The 26,090-nt window shown below is 46.5% G+C and overlaps 1 protein-coding gene and 1 long non-coding RNA gene across 7 annotated transcripts in view; one reads left to right on the top strand and one right to left on the bottom strand.

Annotated features, from left to right (window-relative positions):
* Window positions 1-366: 366 nt before the first annotated feature.
* LOC125538236 lies at window positions 367-7,739 on the top strand. 3 transcript variants are annotated; one of them, XR_007296277.1, is made up of 4 exons: window positions 367-833; window positions 1,508-1,807; window positions 1,898-2,172; window positions 7,273-7,739. It is a non-coding gene; the product is annotated as an uncharacterized LOC125538236 (long non-coding RNA). The 3 variants fall into 3 exon arrangements; XR_007296276.1 differs by having other exon boundaries at window positions 1,898-2,206; XR_007296275.1 differs by lacking the exon at window positions 7,273-7,739 and having other exon boundaries at window positions 1,898-2,676.
* Window positions 2,802-26,090, bottom strand: part of LOC125538234 (probable helicase MAGATAMA 3) — a 30,355-nt gene continuing 7,066 nt past the window's right edge. For 2 of the 4 annotated variants that reach the window (XM_048701509.1, XM_048701510.1), the window contains 14 exons: window positions 13,227-13,283; window positions 7,759-7,809; window positions 6,543-6,651; window positions 6,345-6,450; window positions 6,130-6,227; window positions 5,956-6,060; window positions 5,786-5,878; window positions 5,634-5,687; window positions 5,197-5,255; window positions 5,032-5,116; window positions 4,596-4,955; window positions 4,381-4,503; window positions 4,005-4,091; window positions 2,802-3,866 (listed from right to left, as the gene is read on the bottom strand). In XM_048701509.1, coding sequence (XP_048557466.1) covers window positions 3,651-3,866; window positions 4,005-4,091; window positions 4,381-4,503; window positions 4,596-4,955; window positions 5,032-5,116; window positions 5,197-5,255; window positions 5,634-5,687; window positions 5,786-5,878; window positions 5,956-6,060; window positions 6,130-6,227; window positions 6,345-6,450; window positions 6,543-6,638 — 1,482 coding nt within the window. In that variant the 5' untranslated portion in view covers window positions 6,639-6,651; window positions 7,759-7,809; window positions 13,227-13,283 and the 3' untranslated portion in view covers window positions 2,802-3,650. Of the gene's footprint in view, window positions 3,867-4,004; window positions 4,092-4,380; window positions 4,504-4,595; window positions 4,956-5,031; window positions 5,117-5,196; window positions 5,256-5,633; window positions 5,688-5,785; window positions 5,879-5,955; window positions 6,061-6,129; window positions 6,228-6,344; window positions 6,451-6,542; window positions 6,652-7,758; window positions 7,810-13,226; window positions 13,284-18,447; window positions 18,585-26,090 lie in introns of those variants that run through there. The other 2 variants (XM_048701511.1, XM_048701508.1) reach the window with 2 other exon arrangements.

The raw sequence follows: 26,090 nt of genomic DNA, 5'->3' as shown, positions 1-26,090 counted from the left end.
AACACACACACACACACACACACACACACACAAAGAGTTTCTCTTCTGAAAGAAAGAACCTTCTAAGAATCCATTTAAAACATGAGAGAGGCCATTGTGGTGTGGAGTATAATTGACCGTGCCAAACCCTATAATAGCAGTACAACTATTTAAAAACATTATAACTGAGCAGTTTTCCTGCCATCTCAGGGCATTAGCAAGGTCAGCCGTTGGATTAGCGCTATGTTAGCCGCGAACTGGGCCTAACGTCGCAAGGGCAGCTACTCCCGTAGCTATTTTGGAGCCCAGGGGTTAATCGGGCCAGTTTTCTACTCGGCCCAAGGCAGCAAAGCCCGCTTCAGCGAAGACAATAAAACAGCGAACCAGCACGTCCCTTCGCTCCTCACGACGCCCCCTCCTCTCCCCGCCGCCGCCCACGACGGCATCTCCTCGCCTCCCTCAACTTCGGGCGTTCTTCTTCCATCCAGCCTAAGTCGAGCCTCGCGAGGGATTCCGACACGGGTGGGGATCAATCCGAGGCGATGCTTTCCAGTGATCCGGCGCAGGAGGGGATCAACCCGAGGCGACGCGTGCGAGGATGCGATGTTCAACAGGATCCCGCCGGTAGCAGATGTGCGACGTCCCATCTTCCCCGTCACCGTTGCTCCTAGCTGCAGCCACTCGTGCTCGTGCACGTCACCGCCAGGTTTAGTTCAATCGCTTCTGTATATGAGACACTTTCTGATGCTTAGATTCAGTGCGCCACTAGCCTCAAGGGAGATTTGGAGGAGGCCGAGGCTTGGAACACCGAAGACATGTGCTTGCGTCAGCTTGATGCCACTCCGCCATTGCAGGTTATTCGCATAGATTCAGCCGCTCTCCTATCATTTTGTTCATCAAAAATGATTGTCGGATATCACTTGCAGTTCTATATAATATGACAATTCTGGTATTCATTGCTCCCAGTTGCTTGAGGCAAATAATTAGATTAGTACATTTGGTGGAGTTGTACGATGTGAAAGAACAATGTTTGTTTCTATCAGTTAGAAGCTGAAGAATATATCTAAACTCAATGATGTCAAGAATACAAATTAGTGATAGAGATGTACGGATTGATGATTCCATTAGATTCCAAGAACATTTCAGTGGCTCCTTTTTTTTTACTATGTATATGTAGTTGGCCGTACAAACAATTCTTTGTGTCTTGCAAATGTAGTGTGAGATTCCAATATAAATATCCATTTACTGTGTCCTTTCCGGCACACAATAGTGTAGTTTAAGAAAGAGGATAAATGTTCCAAAAGAGCTGGTAACTTTCTCAATTATGTAGATTATTAGGAGATATGAAGGAAGTTTGAGTGGATGAGTTATATCCTATCCAAGATACCTGGTGTACAATTATCCTGCAATTACCCGTCGCTGGCGAGTGGCGTACATCAGTCGCCATTAAGGTCCTGTTGTGATGGTTATATACGTCCTTGATTTCCGGCAATTGTCCGATGCTCAAGGTGACCCTCTACCTCTGCAGGCGGATTACCATGGTCGGCTGGATTGACCTCCCCCCGATTCACCTGCATCACGCATCTCGGCTTGATCGACTGGATACCATAAAGCGCTGGATTCCTTCGGGTGCCTTGCCGCAGCTGAATTTCCTCGAGCACGTTGTCTCCCTCCCGCACTGGATCCCCTCGGATATTTGAATATCATTCCGGTCTTAAATTATGTTCCTGGAGAGAAATACAGGAAAGTGAGGTACTGCTACGCTGCCTGATCTTCTTTGTCCCCAACGGATCTCCTCTCACATGATCTTGCGACGGTCGACGTGCAGGTATTGACTTCTGTTTCTACATTTAGATAGATCAGTAGGCTAAATTTTCAAAATGGAGATGACTAAGCATGCTTTCTCTGTCTTGTGCAGAATTGAGAGGACTTGAATGTGGTAAGGACCTCTTCATCGGCTAACACAGCAGCAAGGATTCGCTTACTCAGTATTATCCATTGCTCCAGCCCTATATAACCTTGCAGATTAGGTTATATCGATGAATATTATTAAAAAAAATCTTCATACATTACAACAATGTGATTTATTTCTGGTTCCATAACATCTATTTGTGGTCTGCACTCTGGAATATGCTTGCAACAATCGAGTAAAAGGAATACTTACTGAAGTGGCCAGCATTTCCGTCAACTGTGGTATTTGATCTTTACTACCACCAGTGTTTTTCAGGTGTATTTTTTAATTATTTTTCTCTTTCTCCCATTTACAAAAAAAATATATCTCTCTGTCAAAAAAACTTCAAAATAGATGGGCGCAGCAACGCGCCAACAATGATCTAGTACTCATAGTAACAGTCCAAACTAGTGGTGTTTTGCAGCCAAACCGCAAAATTCATGAAAGTTTGTTCAATGTGTATGCACTCGTAGTGTCTTTGGTTCAAAGATAAAAGTAACCACTCTTCATCAGATACACAATGATAGAAAAGTGACCAGAACCAATCTCCGTGATTTGCGCTAGATTTGCTTGAATAAGATATTTCAAATAGTAGGAGTATTTCTTAACTGTATTTTACACAACATGGTTGACCAACAAAAAAAAGGCATGACTTGCAAACGGCACCTTAAATTTATGACACAGAATGATCTCAGATGGATGGAAACAAATGATAACCTCACTCGGTACGTATCTGGTGCACCGGGGCATTTGGTGCTACCGGTGCATCAGACCCTCATTGCACATTTAAAATTGTACGCAAATGTTACGAATTTTAACTTGAATTTTTTAAGAACATATATTGATGTTAGGTCAATATACTAAAAAAATATCGGATATTTTGAATATTTTTAAATGTGCAACAAGGGTCCAATGCATCGGTAGCACCAAATGCCCCGGTGCACCAGATATACTCCACACTCGTACCACACTCTTTGACCACACATACACGCACATGACGCTTCTTCTTCAGTCGTTTCTTGTACTTGACCCAGAAAAAGGTATTGTAGCAGAAAACTTCCATTTTCTCAGACACTCGTATCCACTTGGTCCCTGTCCTAGGTACCAAAATTTGGACCTAGCTTCCTTGGATAATCCAGCAGCATGGACATCTCTAGGGCTAACGGTCTCCAAGAGGATCGACATCTCCGAGACTACCTCTTATCCAGATGTCTCCCGATCCCACAGTTCATCAGACAACAGGAAATCTGTGCAAGCCAATTAAGCCTCTCCATTCTATCCCTCTACGTTGCTGGTTGCCTAGGAGGCAAGGTTTGGTGCCCTCTTCCACTACGTTTTATAGCCCTCAAGAAAATGTTTCTTGCAAGACATCTTCACTGTCAAGGTCCTTGCAGTGGTACAGCAGCTATAATCCATCCCAGCCTCAATGGGATGGTCTGCGCATGTGCCTTTGCCCAAGTACTGACCATTAACTTCTTCACCAAATGAAAGCACATGTACAAGACTTAAATGAATAACATACACATAAAATATTTGTAAGCATAGTGCAGAAAAGCAGGTGGTGCAATTCCGCGGTTAATATATTTGTTCCAATTCTACTAGAACAGTCACATCCCCCCCCCCCCCCCCCCCCCCAAAGCTGGCAAAATTTTGCTCCCCTATGTACCTGGCCTCCAATAGGATTCCTCCAAACGGACCTGACACTACACTGTAGCCTACATTAATCATCACCACCTCCATCGTCAGCCTCCATGGCATCATAATCGTCTCCATCCGCTTGGTCACCAGCATCATCGGCATCCATGACTTCTTGCCTTGCAACAACTTCGTTAATTGCTTCTATTGCCTGAGAGAACCTTGTGTCTGGAGCAAGTCTTTCCACCTTCATGGTTTTGAACTTATCCTCAGCAAAGAACATGGTGAATGGCTTCGAAACCTGCAAGGATGTTCGTAGTCAGGTCCACCTAATGTTGTTTCCTAAGCTTAAAAGAAAGAGAGTAGTACCATTTGGAATGAATGGTGAGCTATATCAAAAGACAATGAAAAAAAGAGAGAAGGAGAGTAGTAATCTCACCTTGAAATAGCGCCCTCGCTCTTTGGCACTCTCAACAAGGTTGTTCCAGTGTTTATCTTGCTGCAATGTTGAAGCAGAGCCAATGACCTGCATTGCGCTAATTTGTTATTTGGGTTTTGCAAGTAAGCCTACAAAGCACAATGATATAAACAAATTGGGGTACCGACAGAAACAGATCTATATGGTTGTATGGTTCACATTTCCAACACTAACTTACGGAGAAATGGAGAACAGATGGAATCAATGAACTCAAGTTACAAATCACATAGCTTGTTCATCTCAAGAAGGAACTCAGGCACCATAATAATCTCCATAGCTCATATGGCATAACAAAAATATTATGACAAGGAGGGGAGGGTGCATAAAGAGCACTTACTAGTACAGCAGACCTAGCTCTGGTGATGGCAACATTCATTCGTCGGAAATCAGAAACAAAACCAATATTTTGCTCCTTATTGCATCTAACACATGAAAAAATGAGAACTTCCTTTTCACGACCCTATATGTGAGCAACAAGATACAATATTAATCACTGCTACTTGCTAGAGTAGACAAAGCACATCTGCAAATGGATGATAATAAACTAGCTACCTGGAATCCATCAACAGTGTTTACATCTATAACTTCCTTAGATTGATCGCCGAAGGTCGACCGAAAATGGTCCTTCAAGAGTTTCACCTGATGCTTGTATGGTGATATAACAGCTACTAGGGAACTGGATTTGAGTTCTGGATAGTGTGTGGCCAATTGGTGATATAGGAGGGTTATGAATTCCACTTCATCCTCGTTCACCCATGAACCAGTTCCAGACGGCTTGGATTCAACCCCATCGATATCAAAGAAGCAAAATGGTCCAAAGCAGCTGTAGGAATGCCATGGACGTTTTTTGTTGAGTCCCTCCCCATCTTGTAGGATGCCTTCGTAGAATTCTTTTGAAGGGAATATACTGATCTGTTATTGAATGGATTAACAAAATCAAAAACCCGTTCAAGTTTTCAGCTTAGATGAATTGACAGTGGGATGCTACCTCTGGGTGCATACGATACTGAATTTTGAGCATTTGCACAGGAAAACCAGCAGCTTGAAATCTCTTGAACAAACTTGTTCCATACCTGATGGATATAAGTATTGTATTAGCATTGCAATGCGCTAACAGTGTGAATTAATTAAATAAAATAAGGAGACATCTTACCCTAACTCCTGAGCAGTCGATGAAATTACAGTTGCTGGCAACTGAACTGGGTCGCCAACCTGATACGAATATCAAAAGTGATAGTGAGGTTACAAGGTCACCATGGTTAGCAGAATACTCAAGGTATTCATGTATCAAGATATCAACAGAGTTCAGAAGATATCAAGCAAAATGCGCACGTAAACACACAAGCATACACAGAGTTCAGAAGATATCAAGCAAAATTTCTACAGAACCTAAGCCAGTGAAATGATTTTTAATTTAATCCACAAGGACAATTAGAATAATGTCCTGTGTATGATCCCTCTGTTTAGATCTTAGTAAATTAAGTAATTACAAAGTAGTATAGTGATAAATGATTAACACGTTGACAAGGAAAAGGTAAATAACTGAGTAAAACGTATGTGTAAATCATCTGAGAAAAGTAGATGGCATACAAGAAAAACTTGTCTGCATCCATGAACCAGGGGTACAAGAGTCGCTGGTTCTACCTGAAAACAAAGAGGAACACAAATTCAGAAGTATTTCACAAAACATGATTGTGTTAACACTCCATTAGACAGACAGTATGCACAAAAAATATACTCACAGCTTGCGCGGCTTCATCAATTATAACAACATCAAAAGCACGAGTCATCCTGGTGAGAATGGCTGATCCACTGAAACTCAGGGTAGAAAATACCTACGAATTTTCCTTCATAGTGAGAATAACATTTTAAAATATTATTAGTGAATATTGATGAGAACAGATGTGTGTACAATAGCTGCTTCGTCAAGAATAGAAGCTCTAATTCGATCATATTCACCAGCTCCACTTCTCCTGCCATCTGATGAGCGATCCACACCAGAAAGTTTTTGTTGTATCTGAAAATAGTTGAACTCATTGTAATTGACACAAGTTAGACAGAATGCTTAGCAACTCAAATCACATACAAGATGATCCATGGAAACTGCTTTGACAGAATGATGTGCCTTTAATCCAATACGCACAATCTTGGGATTGTAAGTGTTGTTATTTTCATCACGTATTCCTGAAAACATACAATAACTTCACTACTTAATATTATTTGATGCGCTGTCAATGAAAGAATACTTTTATCGTGAGAACATTTTTCAGCATTAGATGACATAGAACCAAAATCCTTAACCTGTTTGAAGAACACGCAATACAATCTCATCAAGTGCTGAGTTGGATGGAGCGCAAACCAACACATGGGCCCGATACTTGCGACTGGAACTTATGACTTCAGGTTTCTGCCCATAAATGTTTTAACCATGCAAGGAATAAAACATCCACATCAGGCAGCATGACAAAATATAGCAAAATACTGAGTACGGAAGAGTACCAGCTCATTCCCAGTAGGATAAAAACCATCATCACCATCAACAGGCATAATCAAATCTCGAGGATTTGCACCAATCAGCCAAGGAGATGCTTTCATCCAGTTTGCAAGCCTGTCATGTAAACTCTGCACTAAGAAAGTGCTAACAAGTACTTGCAATAGAATCATTCAGCCTAGTGACTTCCAGAATTTCATAACAGTAAACGCAACCAAAACGCCCATACAAAAACCTGACACAACAGATGAAGCTAGATGCTGAAGGACCGCTACAAATGATAGTGCAAATGTAAAGCACAGCAATCTTATCCTTCCGCTAAAGCCTGGTTACACCCTATGGATTTGAGAAATCAAAGGAAAATGACAGTGCCAAGAACTGAGGTGAATTTAGTTAGTGCCACACACCGTGCATAAGGGCGTAATTCTAACTAAAGATAACTTAGCTAAGAGAAAGTGGGAAGGAAGTAAAAGATGTTGCTTTTGTGATCAGGATGAAACAATAGAGCATCTATTTATCACATGTCCGCTTGCTAAATTACTTTGGAGAACTTTTCACATTACGTTTAACATCATTCCGCCTCTCACGATATCACATATGTTTGATAGCTGGTTGGCTGGGGTGGCGCCAAAGACGGCGGCACATATCCGAGTGGGAGCATGTGCATTACTTTGGGCTTTATGGAATTGTCGAAATGACGTTGCCTTTAACAGACAAACCATCACCAACTTTTTGCAGGTCATCTTCAGAGCGCCTACTTGGATCCGTGCGTGGTCTTTACTCAGCCATGCGGACCATGGGGCGCATATGTATATTGGGTGCAGCCGATGGGAGATGGTTGCACGGGATACATACAACCGGTTTGGATGGCGGTCCAATAATAGGATAGGCGTTTAGTCTCCTAATCCCACTTTTGCCAGTTGTGGCTTTTATTTTCAGCCGGTTGTGGCTTTTATTTATTTTCCAAGACTTTTTGTTTCGTTTTGAGACTACTGGTTGGAACCTTTTGGATCTTTTTTTTCAATAAATGGCTGTGTGCATCAAGAGATGCAGAGGCCGGGGGTACGCCTCCTTTTCGAAAAAAAAAGATGAACCAATTAAGAACATGGTCTGGCAATATTCTTAATCGTGTAACTGCTATCGTTCAGCGTTTTATGCTTCCTTAAGTGCTCCAAAATCAAAGAAATGTCAGGAACTAACTAGGAAAAGGCACTTTTAACATACTTGCTCTCAATGTCCAGCTCAGACCCATGCTTTTGAACATTGAACCCTCCTCTGCAAAAGGATCATGAAGCATGTGAGATATATGCACACATTTTTATCTAGAAGAAACGTTATGACAAAAGAGGAATAAGCTATTGCAAACTGCAGTGAACATATGTTTATGTTGCAATTTCTAGTAGTATATAATTCTGATAAAAAAAGACGAGGATAATTTCCTCATATCCAAAATATAAATACTAGCATGCATTTCACTCGATATTACAAAAAGAAAATTAAAGATCGTTACTTGGTCTGCATTCTGGCTGGAGTGGAATGGAGAACAGCACTGAGAAGTCCAAGAATAGTGAGCTGGGGCCAAAAGGGTTCACAAAATATACTAACGGGCACACGAACATAGCTAAAACACAATCAGTTTTCAGACTTAGTGAAAACTGAGACATGCTGAAATATAACTCACGAAGGCATGTAAACGAGCTCGATGCACTCACTACGGTGCAAGTCATGGCAAGGAAAGCATACATCCATTAAGAAGGCACAAAATGCTAGCTAGACATGGCAAGAACAATGGCATAGCATGCACGGATCAACTACAATAACATCAGCAAAATCGCAAACAAGTTGACGATCTGCCCAGATTCACAATGAAGCAAAAGTAGAGCTCGATTGACTCAAGCTAGGGTGCTCCATAATTGCAAACAAAGACATGGATGGATAGAGCATAACATGATTAACAAAACTCCTTTACTGATCATCCTCAAAAGAGGCACGGATCACTAGGAAACAAGCTGAACATATGGCATCATGAACTAAATAATCCCAAACTTAGTGAAAACTACTAAGTCCCTGAAAACAGATTCACCGGGTGCCTCACTTTGCAAGCTTGCACAAGTCACCACACACATCCTAAAAATGCATGGGTTGTACCTCTGGAAAGAGGACAAAATTCTTAACAAAACATATGAAGAACTCACAGGCATATCATGCACACAATAATCATGGCAAAAATGACGAAAGTCTAAGATGAACTAGCAGATCTGACAATTAACTCACGAAGCCTCCTTCTAACAGCATTTCGGGCATCAAGATGAACTCAAATGCAAATGATGCAATGGAATGAAATGATGTACTCATCGAGGCGAACATTTTGATATGCTATATGCCCAAATCGGAGCTACGGATGCAAAGTTACGGAGCCTCGAACAAGGGCACTTGGACTAAAATTCTGAGGACTTGGTGAAAAAAAAACTACCCAGATCTGGATCTACGGTTTCGGATCACTGTAGCAACCGGGTCGGGGCGCACCTCCCGAGGCGAATCCGGCGAAGACGAGGACGGCGGCCGGCGGGGGCGACGTCCGGTGGCCGGGGCGGCGGCGCCGGGGGCCGCGGTGGCCGGAGCCGGGGCCGGCTGCGGGCCGGGCGACGAGGGCGTCGGGAGCCGGGCGGCGGCGGCGATGGCGGCTCCGGCCGCCGGAGTTGGAAGAGGCGGCGGGGATGGCAGCGAAGGGCGGCGGCGCGTGGATGGGCTCGCGGGGGCCCCTCCTGGGCCTCCCGGGCCGGCGGCGGCCACGTGGCGGCTCGCCACTGGCTGCGGGCGGCGGCGGAGGTCGGGTCAGACATGTCCGGCCCGGCAAATTTTGTCCGGCGGTGGCGTGGGGAATGGATCTAGGGTTTCGGAGAGGGGGAGAGATCCGAATTTCGGGGGGTCTATTTATAGGCATAGGGGGAGCTAGGAGAGTCCAAATGAGGTGCGGTTTTCGGCCACGCGATCGTGATCGAACGCTCTAGGACATGGAGCAGAGTTTGGTGGGTTTTGGGCCAAATTGGAGGGGTGTTGGGCTGCAACACACACGAGGCCTTTTCGGTCCCTCGGTTAACCATTGGAGTATCAAACGAAGTCCAAATGATACGAAACTTGACAGGCGGTCTACCGGTAGTAAACCAAGGCCGCATGACAAGTCTCGGTCCAATCCGGAAATGTTTAAACCCCACACACGAAAGAAAGCTAGAAATGACCACCGGAGGAGAACGAAGCGCCGGATTGCAAAACGGACAACGGGGAAAATGCTCGAATGCATGAGACGAACATGTATGCAAATGCAATGCACATGATGACATGATATGAGACGCATGACAAAGAAAACAATACGTGGAGACAAAGACCCGAACCCGAGAAATAAATATAACTTAAAGCCGGAAACGGCAAGAGTTGGAGTACAAATTGGGAAAGTTATATCCGGGGCGTTACACAAGACCCATCCGTTAGCTTAGCATAATGATTGTTTAGTTTTATTGCTATTGCTTTCTTCATGACTTATACATGTTCCTCTGACTATTTGAGATTATGCAACTCTCGAATACCGGAGGAACACCTTGTGTTCTATCAAACATCACAACGTAACTGGGTGATTATAAATATGCTCTACAGGTGTCTCCAATTGTGTTTGTTGAGTTGGCATAGATCAAGATTAGGATTTGTCACTCCGTGTATCGGAGAGGTATCTCTGGGCCCTCTTGGTAATGCACATCACTATGAGCCTTGCAAGCAATGTGACTAATGAGTTAGTTATGGGATGATGCATTACGGGACGAGTAAAGATACTTGCTGGTAACGAGATTGAACTAGGTATGATGATACCGATGATCGAATCTCGGGCAACTAACATACCGATTACAAAGGGAATGACGTATGTTGTTATGCGGTTTGACCGATAAAGATCTTCGTAGAATATGTAGGAGCCAATATGATCATCCAGGTTCCGCTATTGGTTATTGACCGGAGATGTGTCTCGGTCATGTCTACGTAGTTCTCGAACCCGTAGGGTCCGCACGCTTAACGTTCGATGACGATTTGTATTATGAGTTATGTGATTTGATGACCGAAGTTTGTTCGGAGTCCCGGATGAGATCACAGACATGACGAGGAGTCTTGAAATGGTCGAGAGGTAAATATTCATATATTTGAAGGTTGCATTTGGACATCGGAATGGTTCTGAGTAGTTCGGGCATTTTTCCGGAGTACCGGGAGGTTACCGGAACCCCCCGGGGAAGTTAATGGGCCTTAGTGGGCTTTAGTGGAGAGAGGGAAGAAGGGCCACGAGGTAGTTCCAGCCTCCCCCTGCCCAAACCGAATTGGACTAGGAGTGGGGGCGCGGCCCCCTCCTTCCTTATCCTTCTGCCCCTCCTTCCTTTCCCTCCGCTGGAAGAAAGGAAAAAGGGGGGGCGAATCCTACTTGGACTAGGAGTCCAAGTAGGACTCCCCCTAGCACGCCCAACCTGGCCGGCCTCCTCTCTCCCTCCCTCCTTTATATATGTGGCCAGGGGGCACCCCAATAGCACAATAGACAATCTCTTAGCCGTGTGTGGTGCCCCCTCCACAGTTCAACACCTCGGTCATATCGTCGTAGTGCTTAGGTGAAGCCCTGCGCCGATAACTTCATCATCATCGTCGCCACGCCGTTGTGCTGACGGAACTCTCCCTCGTCCTCAACTGGATCAAGAGCTCGAGGGACGTCATCGTGCTGAACGTGTGCTGAACACGGAGGTGCCGTACATTCGGTGCTAGGATCGGTTGGATCGTGAATACGTTCGACTACATCAACCGCATTACTAAACGCTTCCGCTTTCGGTTTACGAGGGTACGTGGACACACTCTCCCCGTCTCGTTGCTATGAATCTCCTAGATAGATCTTGTGTGATCGTAGGCATTTTTTTTGAAATACTGCGTTCCCCAACAGGTGGCATCCGAGCCAGGTCTATGCGTAGATGTTATATGCATGAGTAGAACACAAAGAGTTGTGGGCGATAATAGTCATACTTCTTACCACCAACTGATACGTCTCCAACGTATCTACTTTTTCTCATGCTTTTTGTGGCACCCCGGCTCAGAGCAACCGGTTTACCTTGCATTGCTAGCCCAGAGATCAAGTCTTCTGGCAACACACAACAACATGGTACAGAAACAACTGCTTTATTGATGATAGCAGGTACATAAGTCTGATATTACATCGAGATAAGAGGCCAAGCGACACACACGGTGCGGCTGAATAGTATGTACATTATTTAATGAACATGAAGGGGCCTCGAGCACATAAACTACGTGGCAGCGGAATGACGATGAAGTGGAACTCCATAGCACAAGGACACCGACGTGGACACGGCCTAGACGCGGGAAGCTCTCCGATGCGGTACGACTTGCCTGAAATCTGGCATGACACGCCAGGTCAGTACATTGAATGTACTTGCAAGCTCACAAAAAACATAAGCACGATGACAAACAATATCATGACAATTATTCAGGTTAATGCTATGCAAGTAATGCTACTAATACGATGAATCCAACATGTGCATCGAGTCCCTTGGACTCGCTTACCAGACGAGTTACCTCGTAACCAAACGGTGATCATACCCGGATCACAACTGGAGCCAATCACTCATGATCAGCTCATGATCTCACAAATCATCACTAAATCAGTGCCAACAATAAATATTTAGTGTGCAGGATTAATTATAAAAGTTAATCCATGGTGTGACCTACTCCCAAGTTGTGTCCATAACCGAGGACGCAGCTATCGATAGATTGAATACACTCTGCAGAGGTAGAGCACTTTACCCACACCACGGAACTCATAGCCTCGCACTCCCATTCGGATGGACCAATGGTGCTCCGATGAAACCCTCCCCTTGCCATGACACTCTCCCGGCCACTCTGACCAACTCCCTCTCAGGCTAAGTCCTGGGTGGCCCCGTGCCTACCAAAGGCGTCAACGACCACCGTCGTGGCAAAAACGGTCCCAAACAGGGACAAGGTACCATAAAAACAAACAACCACACAAGGTTATGTCTGCTTACGGGGCCAGGGTACTGCACGCACATAACCTTCCCTTGTTGGAGGCACCGGCGAGAGACATGACAAGGGATCGAATCAAGACCCCCCATAAAGGTAAATGTGGCCGCACTGAGGAAAAACCCGATTCAGTGGCACCATGACTTGATCAACGTTATCTTCAAGTTGGATTATTATCGGGTTTAACTTGAAAATAAAAACTACTATGCCAAGTCATACGATGCCATGAGCATGCACTAAAGGATATGCAAAACATGCAACTCACAAGAACGGATCAACCTTATCAATATAATTTTCTGGCAATAACTCATCATTAAATTTTATTGGTTCTACCTCACTATTTATAATCATGCAATATTTTGATTAACTCATAATTTATATGAAATTCTCATTAAGCAAAAGAACTATCATTATTTATCATAGCAATATAACTAAGTCAAACTCTATTCTACTAGACCAAACTACTCCATGCAGTAACTTAAACAAACATTTCAAGCATGACAAGGTAACTAGCATTCAACCAAATTTATTTATCAAATTTTAAATGCATAAAAGAACTCATATTCAAGTAAGAAAAATCATAGATATTCAAATGAAACCATCCAAATGCTAGTGTGGCTTGCCTTAGTGCAGAGGAGGGTCACACTCCTCCTGTTTTTCTTCAAGGCAAGTCTCTCCTTCTGAAAATATTTAAGAACCACAAAACAAAAAGTCAAAAACCAATCTGAAAATCATCAGAAATTCTAGAAAGCAAATAAAATTCCACATTTTGGTGTGCTTCTAGAGCTTTCTGAAACAAACACAATGCAAAAAGAATCAACTCATTTGGACTTATAGGCTAGAAATTATCACTGGTCAAAGTTGTGGTCAAATTTTTGAATTAATTTGAATAAAACAGAAGACTGGGGGGTGACATCGATGGCATAAAGGTAGAATATGCCTCCATTCATACCGCTTCGGGTGCGAGTGGGGAGGCTGACACCGGGCCCCACCGGTCAGGAGAGAGAGGGGGAGAGAAGAAACAGAGCACGGCGGTGCTCCGCCGGAGCTTACGCCGGTGATGAGAGGTTCTTGGGCGAAGCCAGAGGGATAGAAGTGGAGAGGGGGTCATGGCGCACCTGCCCATACCCGTGGCTTGTCGGGGGATGGCCGGGGCTGCTCGCAACCAAGCTCTCAAGCGGCGATGGTGGTCGGGTTTTGCTGGAGAGGAAGAAGGCGACGACGAGGGGCGACTCTAGGGGCTCTGCTGCTTCCAGGTGATGCTAGTGGACCTCCAATGATGTGCCTGAGAGGTTGGTTGAGCTCGAGGGGCTCTGGAGCAGGGTGGCTGGGCTGCGGGGATCGCCGATGATCTCTGGTCGTGGTCGATGGCCAGAGGCCTGCCCGACCGGGCTATGGCTATCCTACGTGGTTGTGGTGGTTGAGAAGTGCGGTGTGTGGCTTCGGAATGGAGGGAGGGGCTCTGTATATAGCCGGAGTAGTAGGGGGTATGTGGCACCGCCAGAGTAGTAGGGGGTATGTGGCGCCGTCGGAGTTCTCTAGAAGCCGGCGGGAGCTGTCCACGCTCGCGGACGAGCACAGGAGGCAGCGAAGAAGAAGACAAGGGCACGAGCACACTGTGGCTTTTCGTCGCGACGAGCCCGTGCTCGCTGTGGCGTCTCCGGCATCGGCGAGCGCCAGGGAGAGGTCAAGGGTGATGAGTCGAAGCTGGTGGCGCAGCGTGGCAGTCGTCGGCGAGCTCTGGCTCGAGCACGCGCCGAACAGAGGCGTTGGCACGACGCAGAGCGCGTCGAACACATGCCAGACCCCGTGTCCACACGCAGTCATCGCCCTGGCATGGTCAGATGCCCATGCTCGACCAAACCTTGTCTGGGCTATAGTCCACGCAGTGTTAGGCTAGGGAGGCTGAGGACTCACTGCCAGGCCGACCAGAAGTGACTCAAGCTTCTTGGCAAGTTTCTGGCCAGAAACTTGGCCGCTACATTTGGAGGGCTTCTAGAAGGCCATTAGGGCTGATCTTCTGGGGTTGGGGTTTACTTAGGAGGGTAATGAGGCTCAAGAAAAACCGGGGCCAAAGGATCAAGGAAAAATACACTTGCTGTACAAAGTGCATTTTTGGGCCAGAAGAGAAATGATTTTCTGTAGCCATTACAAATAGTCATGCAATATTTTTGCTTGGGGAGGTGTGCCAAGGTTCAAAGAATATTCAGGATTTTTGGAGCAATAAAAATGAGGGTTGCTTTGGAGCACTAGTTTCTGAAATGAGTTTCAGAAGAGAAATTGAATATTTTTCTTTTATGAAAAATATACATTTGACCATTTTGGGATTTTTCAGAGAAATGAGATTGAATGAGAGGTAGATGGGTCACTTGGGTGAAGGTCAAGGGCATGCCCAAGTGATAAGTCCATTTGAATTGATTCCAAAAACTCAAATCCAAGGCAAAGGCAAAATCAAGTCCGGAAAAAGAGAGAAGGCAAAATCCAGCCTGTCACAAACCTCCCCCACTTAGGATGAATCTCGTAATCGAGATTCAGTTGCTCGGGAAAACAGTTCTGGGTAAGCAGTCCTTAGAAATTCATCTCTTTCCCGGGTTGCCTCTTCCTCAGTGTGAAGCTCCCACTGAACCTTGTATAACCTTATCACTTTGTTGCGAGTGACTCTTTCTGTCTCATCCAATATTCTGACCAGGCTTTCCTAATATGTTAAATCCTTAGCCAGTTCTATCTCTGCCATATCAGTCATTTTCTCCGGTGGCGAGATACATCTCCTTAGCTGTGAGACATGAAACACATTGTGTACCTCTAACAGTTCTGGTGGCAATTCCAACTGATAGGCTACTGTTCCGACTCTGGTCATGACTGGAAATGGACCAATATATCTGGGTGCCAATTTTCCTCGGGTCTAAAATCTCTTAACTCCTTTCATAGGGGTGACTTGGAGATACACGTGTTCTCCGGGTTCAAAGATGATCTGACGATGTTTTGCGTCATAATAACTTTTATGTCGTGACTTGGCTAACTGCAGTCTGTCTTAGATCTCCTTGACTTGCTTCTCAGCTTCGATCATTAAATCAGTCCCGAAAATACGACTATCTCCTGTTTGAGACCAGTTTAGTGGAGTGCGGCACTTACGGCCATACATGGCCTCATAGGGTGACATCTTTAAGCTGGTTTGGAAATTGTTGTTGTAAGAAAACTCGGCGTATGGCAGACAGTCTTCCCACTTGGATCCTTGGGCCAATGCACTTGCTCGGAGCATATCCTCGAGTATTTGATTTACTCGCTCAGTCTGTCCATCTGTCTGGGGATGATAAGTTGTGCTGTATTTCAGGGCAGTCCCCAAGGCTTGATTTAGTTGGGACCAAAATGCTGAAGTGAAGAGAGATCCTCTATCTGAGGTGATAGTCTTTGGCACTCCATGCAGATTGACGATTCTGGACACATACAATTGTGCAAGTTGATCGGCACGGTAGGTGGTCTGGATGGGAAGGAAATGGGCTACCTCCGTCAATGTGTCCACTATGACCCATATTGCGTCATTCCCTCGGTGAGTCCTTGGTAAACCCGTGATGAAGTCCATGTAGACATCGTCCCATTTCCATTGCGATACAGGTAAGGGTTGAAGGAGTCCGGTGGGTTTTTGGTGTTCCGCCTTTACCTTGTTGCATATATCACAACAAGCCACAAAGTAAGCGATGTCTTTCTTCATTCCATCCCACCAGAATATCTGACGAAGGTCTTCGTACATTTTGGTGCCACCTGGGTGAATTGAGTATGACGATTCGTGTGCTTCTGCCAATATCTTCTTTCTCAGACTTTCTTGGTTGGGTACGCAAATCCTTCCTCAAAACCTTAGTGTACCTTGTTGATCCTTAGAGGAATCTTGTGTATGTCCTTCTTGCAAATGCTTGGCATATAATTGCAATGATTTGTGTCATCTTCTTGAGGGCTGTGAATTTCTGCCTCGAGGGTAGGAGAAATTCCCAATATGCTGGCAAGACTGGCATCCACGATTAGCAAATTTAGCTGAGCGATTTCTTCACAAAGTTCAGGAGGCAAAGAATCCATTAGAGCATTCAGGTTGTCAGGCTTTCGGCTGAGAGCATCAGCCACCACATTAGCTTTACCCGGGTGATAATTTATACTAAGGTCGTAATCCTTAACCAACTCGAGCTATCTTCGCTGCCGAAGGTTTAGATTGGGCTGAGTGAATATATACTTGAGGCTCTTGTGGTCGGTAAATATCTGGCACCTCTTTCCAATAAGATAGTGCCTCCAAATCTTCAAAGCATGCACCACCGCAGCCAATTCCAAATCATGAGTGGGATAATTTCCTTCGTGCGGCCATAGTTGTCGGGATGCATAGGCCACAACCTTGCCATCTTGCATAAGTACACATCCAAGGCCTTTTCTGTAGCCGTCGCAATAGACATCAAAACTGCGGTAGATGTGGGGAAGAGTCAATACTGGTGTTGACGACAGTCTGATTTTTAACTCATTGAAATTCCGTTCGCGGTCCTCGGTCCATTCAAACTTCTTACCCTTCTTTAGGAGTTCTGTCATTGGCTTGGCAATCTTAGAGAATCCTTCAATAAAGCGGCGATAATACCCGGCTAGTCCAAGGAAACTTCGGATTTCTGAGACTGTCGTGGGTGCGGACCAATCAAGCACATCTTTCACCTTACTTGGATCCACGACTATTCCTTCTGCTGAGAGAACATGCCCTAAAAATCCCACTTGCTTGAGCCAAAATTCACATTTGTTGAACTTCGCGTAGAGTTGATGGTCGCGGAGTCTTTGCAAAAACTGCTCGGAGATGATCCTTGTGTTCGTCTTTGCTTTTTGAATAAATGAGGATGTCATCGATGAACACCACCACAAATTTGTCCAAGAAGTCCATAAACACCTTATTCATCATATGCATGAAGAAGGCAGGGGCGTTGGTGAGACCGAATGACATAACGGTATACTCATAAAGGCCGTATCGAATAGTGAACGCGTTCTTGGGAATATCTTCCTTCTTGATTTTGAGTTGATGATATCCGGTCCTCAAATCAATATTGGAGAATACTTTGGCCCCACTGAGTTGATCAAACAAATCAACAATCCTTGGTAATGGATACTTGTTTTTGATGGTGATGTCATTCAACTGTCGGTAGTCCACACACATCCGAAGACTGCCGTCCTTTTTATCCACGAATATTGCGGGTGATCCCCATGGTGAAGAGCTTGGGCGGATGTATCCTTTCTGTAGCATCTCATCCAGCTGTTTCTTTAATTCCACCAATTATGATGAAGGCATCTGATAATATTTCTTGTGTATCAGTGTGGTTCCAGGCACCAAGTCAATTGCAAACTCCAATTCTCTGTCTGGCGGCATTCCTGGCAATTCCTCAGGAAATACATCTGGATACTCACTGACCACTAGAATCAATTCCATTTCTTCCTCCACAGCTGTGAAAACCATATCCTTCTTGGGTATACTTCTGCGGGCATAAAAACTTGCGGTGCGACCCTCCTGACTTGCCATGGTAACTTCTCTGGTCGTATAGTTGATGCATACTTGGTATTGGGTTAACCAGTTCATTCCCAGAATAATATCCAATTTGTCAGATTTGATGATGATCAGAGACGTTGGAAACTTGACTCCCTTGATATCAATTTCCAAATTACGGCAAACCAGGTTGCTTCTAAGCAAGGATCCCGGGGATTGTACCAACATATGTTTTCCCAAAATCGAGCAAGGAAATTTGTTTTGGGCAGCAAAACTCCATGAAATAAAAGAGTGGGAAGCCCCAGAGTCAAATAAAATTACGGCAGGTATGTTATTAACAGGAAACATACCAATGATGACTTCCGGGTCCTCTTGGGCTTCATCGGCGGAGATATGATGGATTTGCCCTTGGATGGCACTCGAGACGGAATATTGGCTCCAGGTAGTTGACTTGCGGACGGAATGGAGCTGTTGGCTTGCTGTTCTTGGGACACTGTCTTGCGTAATGTCCGGTTTGTCCAAAGTTGAAACATGAATTGTTGCGCTGACATTCTTCCCATACTGGACTATGACTTGAGTGGTGGTCTTGTTGACATTTTGCTGCCAGTTGGGTTGGTAGTCAATCTGAGTCTGTTGCCAAGTACGAGCCTTCTGCACGGTTTGCATATCCTTCTTAGGCTCGAATTTGCGCTTGTGGCCATTATTAGCTGGCCTATTGTCGTGCATGAGCTTGTGTTCCCTTTTTGCGATGAGGGCCTTGTTCACCAGAGTTTGAAAGTCCGGAAAATCAAACATACTGAGAGTGCACTTGAGATGTTGATTCAGTCCTCCAAGAAATCTGTCGATCTTCCGTTCTTCAGTGGCCACATCATAGAGAGAATAGCGGACCAAATGGTTGAACTTATTCAGATACTCGCTTACTGACATGCTTCCTTGAGTGAGAGCAAGGAATTCACGCTGCTTGATTTTCATAATTCCGACGGGAATATGATACTTGCGGAAATGATCCTTGAATTTAGTCCAAGTAATTTCCTCGTCCGTGGGCCACCTGAATTTAGCATTATCCCACCATATCGCGGCAGTTCCTTTGAGATAATGTGTTGCGAAAGGGACCTTGTCTCCATCTTCAGTGCGAGCAATTTCCAGTTTCTTCTCAATAGTCCTTAACCAATCATCAACGTCCAATGGATCAATAACTTGACTGAAACTGGGAGGCTTGGTTCACTGAAAATCTGATAGCTTGGAGTAATTACCATTCTGATTTCCATTCTGCCCAACCATAACTTGCAAACTTTTCAATAGTTCCAGCAGATCGTTGTTCCTCCTTTCTTCAAACATTCGCATGATTTGCTCAGTGGAAGGCGGATGTAGCTGTGGAGGCAGAGGTGGTTGGTACGGCTCGGGGGAATGTCCTGCCTGTCTCGCAGAGCGACGAACAGGGACATCTGAGGGAGTCCTGGATTAGGGGGTCCTCGGACAGCCGGACAATATACTTTGGCCGGACTGTTGGACTATGAAGATACAAGATTGAAGACTTCGTCCCGTGTCCAGGTGGGACTCTCCTTTGCGTGGAAGGCAAGCTTGGCAATTCGGATATGTAGATCTCCTCCCTTATAACCGACTCTGTGTAACCCTAGCCCCCTTCGGTGTCTATATAAACCAGAGGGTTTAGTCTGTAGGACAAAAAAACAATCAGAATCATATGCTAGCTTCTAGGGTTTAGCCTCTACGATCTCGTGGTAGATAAACTCTTGTAATACTCATATCATCAAGATCAATCAAGCAGGACGTAGGGTATTACCTCCATCGAGAGGGCCCGAACCTGGGTAAACATTGTGTCCCCTGCCTCATGTTACCATTCGCCTTAGACGCACAGTTCGGGACCCTACGCGAGATCCGCTGGTTTTGACACCGACATTGGTGCTTTCATTGAGAGTCCCACTGTGTCGTCGCCATAAGGCTTGATGGCTTCTTCGATCATCGACAACAATGCGATCTAGGGTGAGGTTTTTCTCCCCGGATAGATCTTCGTATTCGGCGTCTTTGTACTGTGGGCCAACTCGCTTGGCCATCTGGAGCAGATCGAGAGCTACGCCCCTGGCCATCAGGTCAAGTTTGGAAGCTTAAACTACACTACCGAGATACGCAGAGACTTGATCTTCAACGGATTCGAGCCCATGTTAGGTGTGCCGCACAGTCTCTACAAGCATGACTTAGCTCTGCCGTCGAACGGTGTTCGGGAGATCACGCCTATGGCTACTCCGGCCTTCGATCCGGAGAAGATCGTGCCGTCCGAGGACGTGTGGATAGACCCCGCCACGAAGGCTGCACACTCAGTGGCGATAGAGCCAAACACTGACTTCACCCCCTATGAGACCTATGTTGCCGGACCCTTGGATTCATCCCTGGCCACAGGCTCTAAACCGCCCGCGTCTGTGCCTATCAAATTTGATTGGGCACCGATCATGGAGTTCACCTCCGCGGATATCTTTCAGCACTCGCCCTTGGGCGACTTGCTAAACTCATTGAAATCTCTCTCCTTGATAGGAGACCCTTGGCCGAACTATGTCGGCTTGAGTGGGAAGCGGACGACGAAGAAATTCATCCCCCACCCACCACCCACTTAATAGCCACTATCGACGCCTTAACCGACATGCTTGATTTCGGCTCCGAAGACATCGAAGGTATGGACGACGATGTAGGAGAAGAACAGGAACCACCGCCCACAGGGCACTGGACTGCCACCTCATCATATGATATATACATGGTGGACACCCCCAAAGAAAGCGATGGCAATAAGGCAACAGAGGATAATCCCCCCGAGAAGCAATTTAAGCACCGGCGTCAACGGTGCTGCTCTAAGCCCCGCCATAGCAAAAACGGCGATACCGGCACAAGAAACAGTAACGTTGCGGATAGCGTCGAAGACGAAGACAATCCCCTCTAGCCGGGACTCGAGCGGGAGGATGGTCAAGCCAGCCCTAAGGAACAGGCAGCAGACAGAGAATCAGAGGATGACAATTACATGCCTCTCTCCAAAGGCGAGGTGAGCCCCGGCGACGACGAATTTATTGTGCCCGAGGATCCTGCCGAACAGGAGCGCTTCAAGCACCAGCTTATAGCCACAACAAAAAACCTGAAGAAAAATAAATAGCAGTTTCAAGTTGACCAAGATCTGCTAGCGGATAGATGGACTGAGATCCTGACGGCCAAGGAATACGACCTCGAGCGCCCAACCAAAAGGTACCCAAAACGCAGGCCGCTACCCCAACTTAAGGAGGAAGCATTAAAGCCTACGCTCCCAGCGTATGATGCGGCTGACCGACCACCTCATGGCTGAGACAAAGAGGCATATCAGGCCGAAGTCCAGCCCGCACCCCGTCGCCAGTTACACAAAAATTCCAAGGCCCGGGGTAACACGCGGGACCTACGAGATGTATTGGAAAACAAGGGAGGACATGCAAGATCGATCTACGGATCACGGGGGCGCGCCCCAACGCATGACGACAACCATCACGTCGGATATACTAAAAGCAAATCCGGCCGGGCCGAACACAGCAGACAAGACTCGTATGAACAACATCGTGATATAGCCCGGCACAAAGGCGCCGCACACCCCCTATGCTTCAATGATGAAGTAATGGACCATGAATTCCCATAAGGGTTTAAACCCATGAATATTGAATCATATGACGGCACTACAGACCCCGCGGTATGGATAGAGGATTTCTTCCTCCACATTCACATGGCCCGCGGGGATGATCTACACTCCATCAAGTATCTCCCGCTAAAACTCAAAGGGCCGGCTCGGCATTGGCTGAATAGCTTGCCAGAAAACTCCATTGGAAGTTGGGAGAACCTGGCAGACGCATTCCTGGACAACTTCCAGGGCACTTATGTGCAACCACTGGATGCTGACGACTTAAGTCACATAACACAACAGCCCGGAGAGTTAGCCAGGAAATTCTGGACTCGGTTCCTAACTAAAAATAACCAAATTGTCGACTATCCGAATGCCGAAGCCCTAGCGGTCTTTAAACATAACATCCGTGATGAGTGGCTCACCCAACATCTCGGCCAAGAAAAGCCAAAATCCATGGCAGCCCTCACGACACTCATGACCCGCTTTTGCACGGGCGAAGATAGTTGGTTGGCACGTAGAAACAACACAGCAAGCAACCCTGGCACATCAGAAGCCGGAGATAGCAACGGCAAACCCCGATGCAAAAAACACAAGCGCCGCAAAAAGGGTGAAAACGCCGAAGATACGATAATCAATGCCGGATTTAGGGGTCTAGCCAGCGGAATGGGCCACTCAAAAATGACAATCCGGGTCCGTCCAGCCTGGACCGCATACTGGACCGCCCATGCCAAATTCATGGCACCCTAGAAACACCAGCCAATCATACTAATAGAGAATGCTGGGTCTTCAAACAAGCCGGCAGGTCAGGTGCCAAAAACAAAGATAAGGGGTCTCAAAGCGACGATGGAGACGAGGAGCCCAGCTCGTCGAGTACAGGAGGGCAGAAGAAACCTCCCCCGCAAATCCAAACAGTGAACGTGGTAAACGGCACCTACACTCCCAACCCGGACCGAATGCACACCTTCAGGGATGTCGACTTAATGGAACCAGTTGTCCCACAATATAAACTGGGGCCGATCTCCTTCAACCACACGGATCGTCCGGTTAACACCACTCAAGGCAATCTAGCCGCACTAGTCCTCGACCCAATAATTGACGGGTTCCATGTCACACGAGTCCTTATGGATGGAGGTAGCAGTCTAAACCTGCTTTACCAGGACACACTGCGCAAGGTGGGCATTGATCATTCGGTGATCAAGCCCACTACAACCACCCTCAGAGGTATTATACCAGGTGTGGAGGCTAGCTGTGCAGGCTCCATCGCCCTGGAAGTAGTCTTCAGATCACTAGACAATTACCGTGCCGAAGAGTTAATCTTCGATATCGTCCCCTTTTGCAGTGATTATCAGGCACTGCTCGGGTGAACCGCGTTCGCTCGATTCAACGCAGTGCCACATTATGTCTACCGTAAGCTCAAGATGCCCGGTCCGCGCGGCGTCATCACGGTTAATGGCAAGGCCGAACTTTCCCTTGGCACCGAGGAGTATACCGCTGCCTTAACTGCAGAAGCTACAAGTGGCACCTTCCAACCGAACCTCGAGTCAACGACCCGATTCTCGGACACCGCCTAAGGACTTCGAACTACTTCGCGACAGGATAGCCCGGCTCGTCCACAGCTCAATTAAACACTCCAGCGAGGGCCAGGACAGGCCACATACCGCGGCTCAACCGCTCTGCAGTGCACAAGCATTTCTTACATTTTGTTTGTAGGTTCAACTTTGCGCAGACTAGGACTGGCGATATGGAAGCAGCTCGAACGCATAAGGGAATCCTTATAGATTCCCCGCGATGACCATTCGACTATACTCCGGATCCGCACACAGCTTCTTCCCCCCTGGTCTAAGCAGGTTCCACAGTCATATTTCTTTTCCATCACATTACATGTACTCACATGCATCGACGTACTACTCAAATACAACATGTGGATTTATACAATACTTATCTACTATTATTTCTTGTTGAAATTCTTTTGTCAAGTGGCATCCGCACACCGCGACAAATAAGCGAGGGGCTTTGTTTTACCCATAATACGGCAATCAAGTCCGAACACCTTCATGGAAGTTTGGCACCCCGAACTTATAGCATTATATGCATCAGCTCCGAATCATGTCTTGGGTCAATAGTTGGGTTTGCCCGGCTCCCATGTTTTGGTACCTTACGTTCCGCTATATCGGCTAAGGTAGCACTGGGAGAACTACTGCGATTGTGTCCCAGTTCTTCCGGACAAGCACCTCAGTAGAGAAAGCCGAACACTGACTGTCATGATTCGGCGAGAGCTGGTCAGCTGTTCGAGAGGTTGTAAAATCTTTAAGGATTTTTTCTGCATAATGCCATAACCAATGCAGTGTGCGATGGATCGGCTTTCTTCCGATCAGGTGCTTATATAGCCCCTCGGGCGGTCTTCCGAACACCAGGGGCTGCGCCTACCTTAATTTTCTAAAGCTCCTATGGCTAAGTGAGAGCGATAAAGCCCTATAATCCGATTGCCTGGTTCATTGTGCTGAACACCTCCTTCGTGTTGGGGATCGTAGCAGAAATTTAAAATTTTCTATGCACCATCAAGATCAATCTATGGAGTAATCTAGCAACGAGGGGAAGGGGAGTGCATCTACATACCCATGTAGATCGCTAAGCGGAAGCGTTACTAGAACACGGATGAGGTAGTCGTACTCGTAGCGATTTAGATCGTGGTCGATTCCGATCTAAGCGCTGAACAACGGCACCTCCGCGTTCACCACACGTGCAGCCCGGTGACGTATCCCATGCCTTGATCCAGCAAGGAGAGAGGGAGAGGTTGGGGAAGACTCCGTCCAGCAGCAGCACGACGGCGTGGTGGTGGTGGAGGAGCGCGGTACTCCAGCAGGGCTTCGGCAGGGCTTCGGCAAGCACTATGAGAGACGAGGAGGGAGAGAGGTAGGGCTGCGCCTTGGGAGAGAGAGACTCGTGTGTTGTGCAGCCCCAAAACCTCCATTATATATAGGGGCAAGGGCAAGGGGAGGCGCCCTAGGGTTTCCCCTAGGGGGGCGGCGGCCAGGGCAGATGGGATCTCCCCCTTGGGTGACTTGGCCCCCAAGCCAGGAGGTGGGAACCCTAGATGGGGCGCCCCAAACCCCTTGGTCACGTGGGAATAGGTGAGGGGGCGCACAGCCCCTTAGTGGGCTGGTTTGCCCCCTTCCGTCGGCCCATGAAGCCCCCCAACACTTGCCGGGGCTCCCGAACCACCTTTCGGTCATGTTGTTCATCACCCGGTACCTCCGGAACACTTCCGGACTCCAAAACCCTTCGTCCAATATATCAATCCTCACCTCTGGACCATTCCGGAACTCCTCGTGACGTCCGGGATCTCATCCGGGACTCTGAACAACATTCGGTAACCGCGTACATACTTTCCCTATAACCCTAGCGTCATCGAACCTTAAGTGTGTAGACCCTACGGGCTCGGGAATAATGCAGACATGACCGAGACATCTCTCTGGTCAATAACCAACAGCGGGATCTGGATACCCATGTTGGCTCCGACATGTTCCACGATGATCTCATCGGATGAACCACGATGTCAAGGATTCAGTCAATGCCGTATACAATTCCCTTTGTCTACTGGTATAGTACTTGCCCGAGATTCGATCGTCGGTATCCGGATACCTTGTTCAATCTCGTTACCGGCAAGTCTCTTTACTCATTCCGTAACACATCATCCCGTGATCAACTCCTTGGTCACATTGTGCACATTATGATGATGTCCTACCGAGTGGGCCTAGAGATACCTCTCCGTTTACACAGAGTGACAAATCCCAGTCTCGATTCGTGCCAACCCAACAGACACTTTCGGAGATACCCGTAGTGCACCTTTATAGCCACCCAGTTACGTTTTGGCGTTTGGTACACCCAAAGCATTCCTACGGTATCTGGGAGTTGCACAATCTCATGGTCTAAGGAAATGATACTTGACATTAGAAAAGCTTTAGCAGACGAACTATACGATCTTGTGCTAGGCTTAGGATTGGGTCTTGTCCATCACATCATTGTCCTAATGATGTGATCCCGTTATCAATGACATCCAATGTCCATGGTCAGGAAACCATGACCATATATTGATCAATGAGCTAGTCAACTAGAGGCTTACTAGGGACATGTTGTGGTCTATGTATTCACACATGTATTACGGTTTTCGGTTAATACAATTATAGCATGAACAATAGACAATTATCATGAACAAGGAAATGCAATAATAACCATTTTATTATTGCCTCTAGGGCATATTTCCAACAGTCTCCCACTTGCACTAGAGTCAATAATCTAGTTCACATCACTATGTGATTGCAATGAATCCAACACCCATGGGGTTTGTTC

This window comes from Triticum urartu, chromosome 2 (assembly GCF_003073215.2).
Source record: "Triticum urartu cultivar G1812 chromosome 2, Tu2.1, whole genome shotgun sequence".
In the NCBI taxonomy this organism is placed as follows: Eukaryota; Viridiplantae; Streptophyta; class Magnoliopsida; order Poales; family Poaceae; genus Triticum; species Triticum urartu.
The sequence above is the reverse complement of the archived record's forward strand: the minus strand, read 5'-3'. Positions and strand labels throughout refer to the sequence as shown.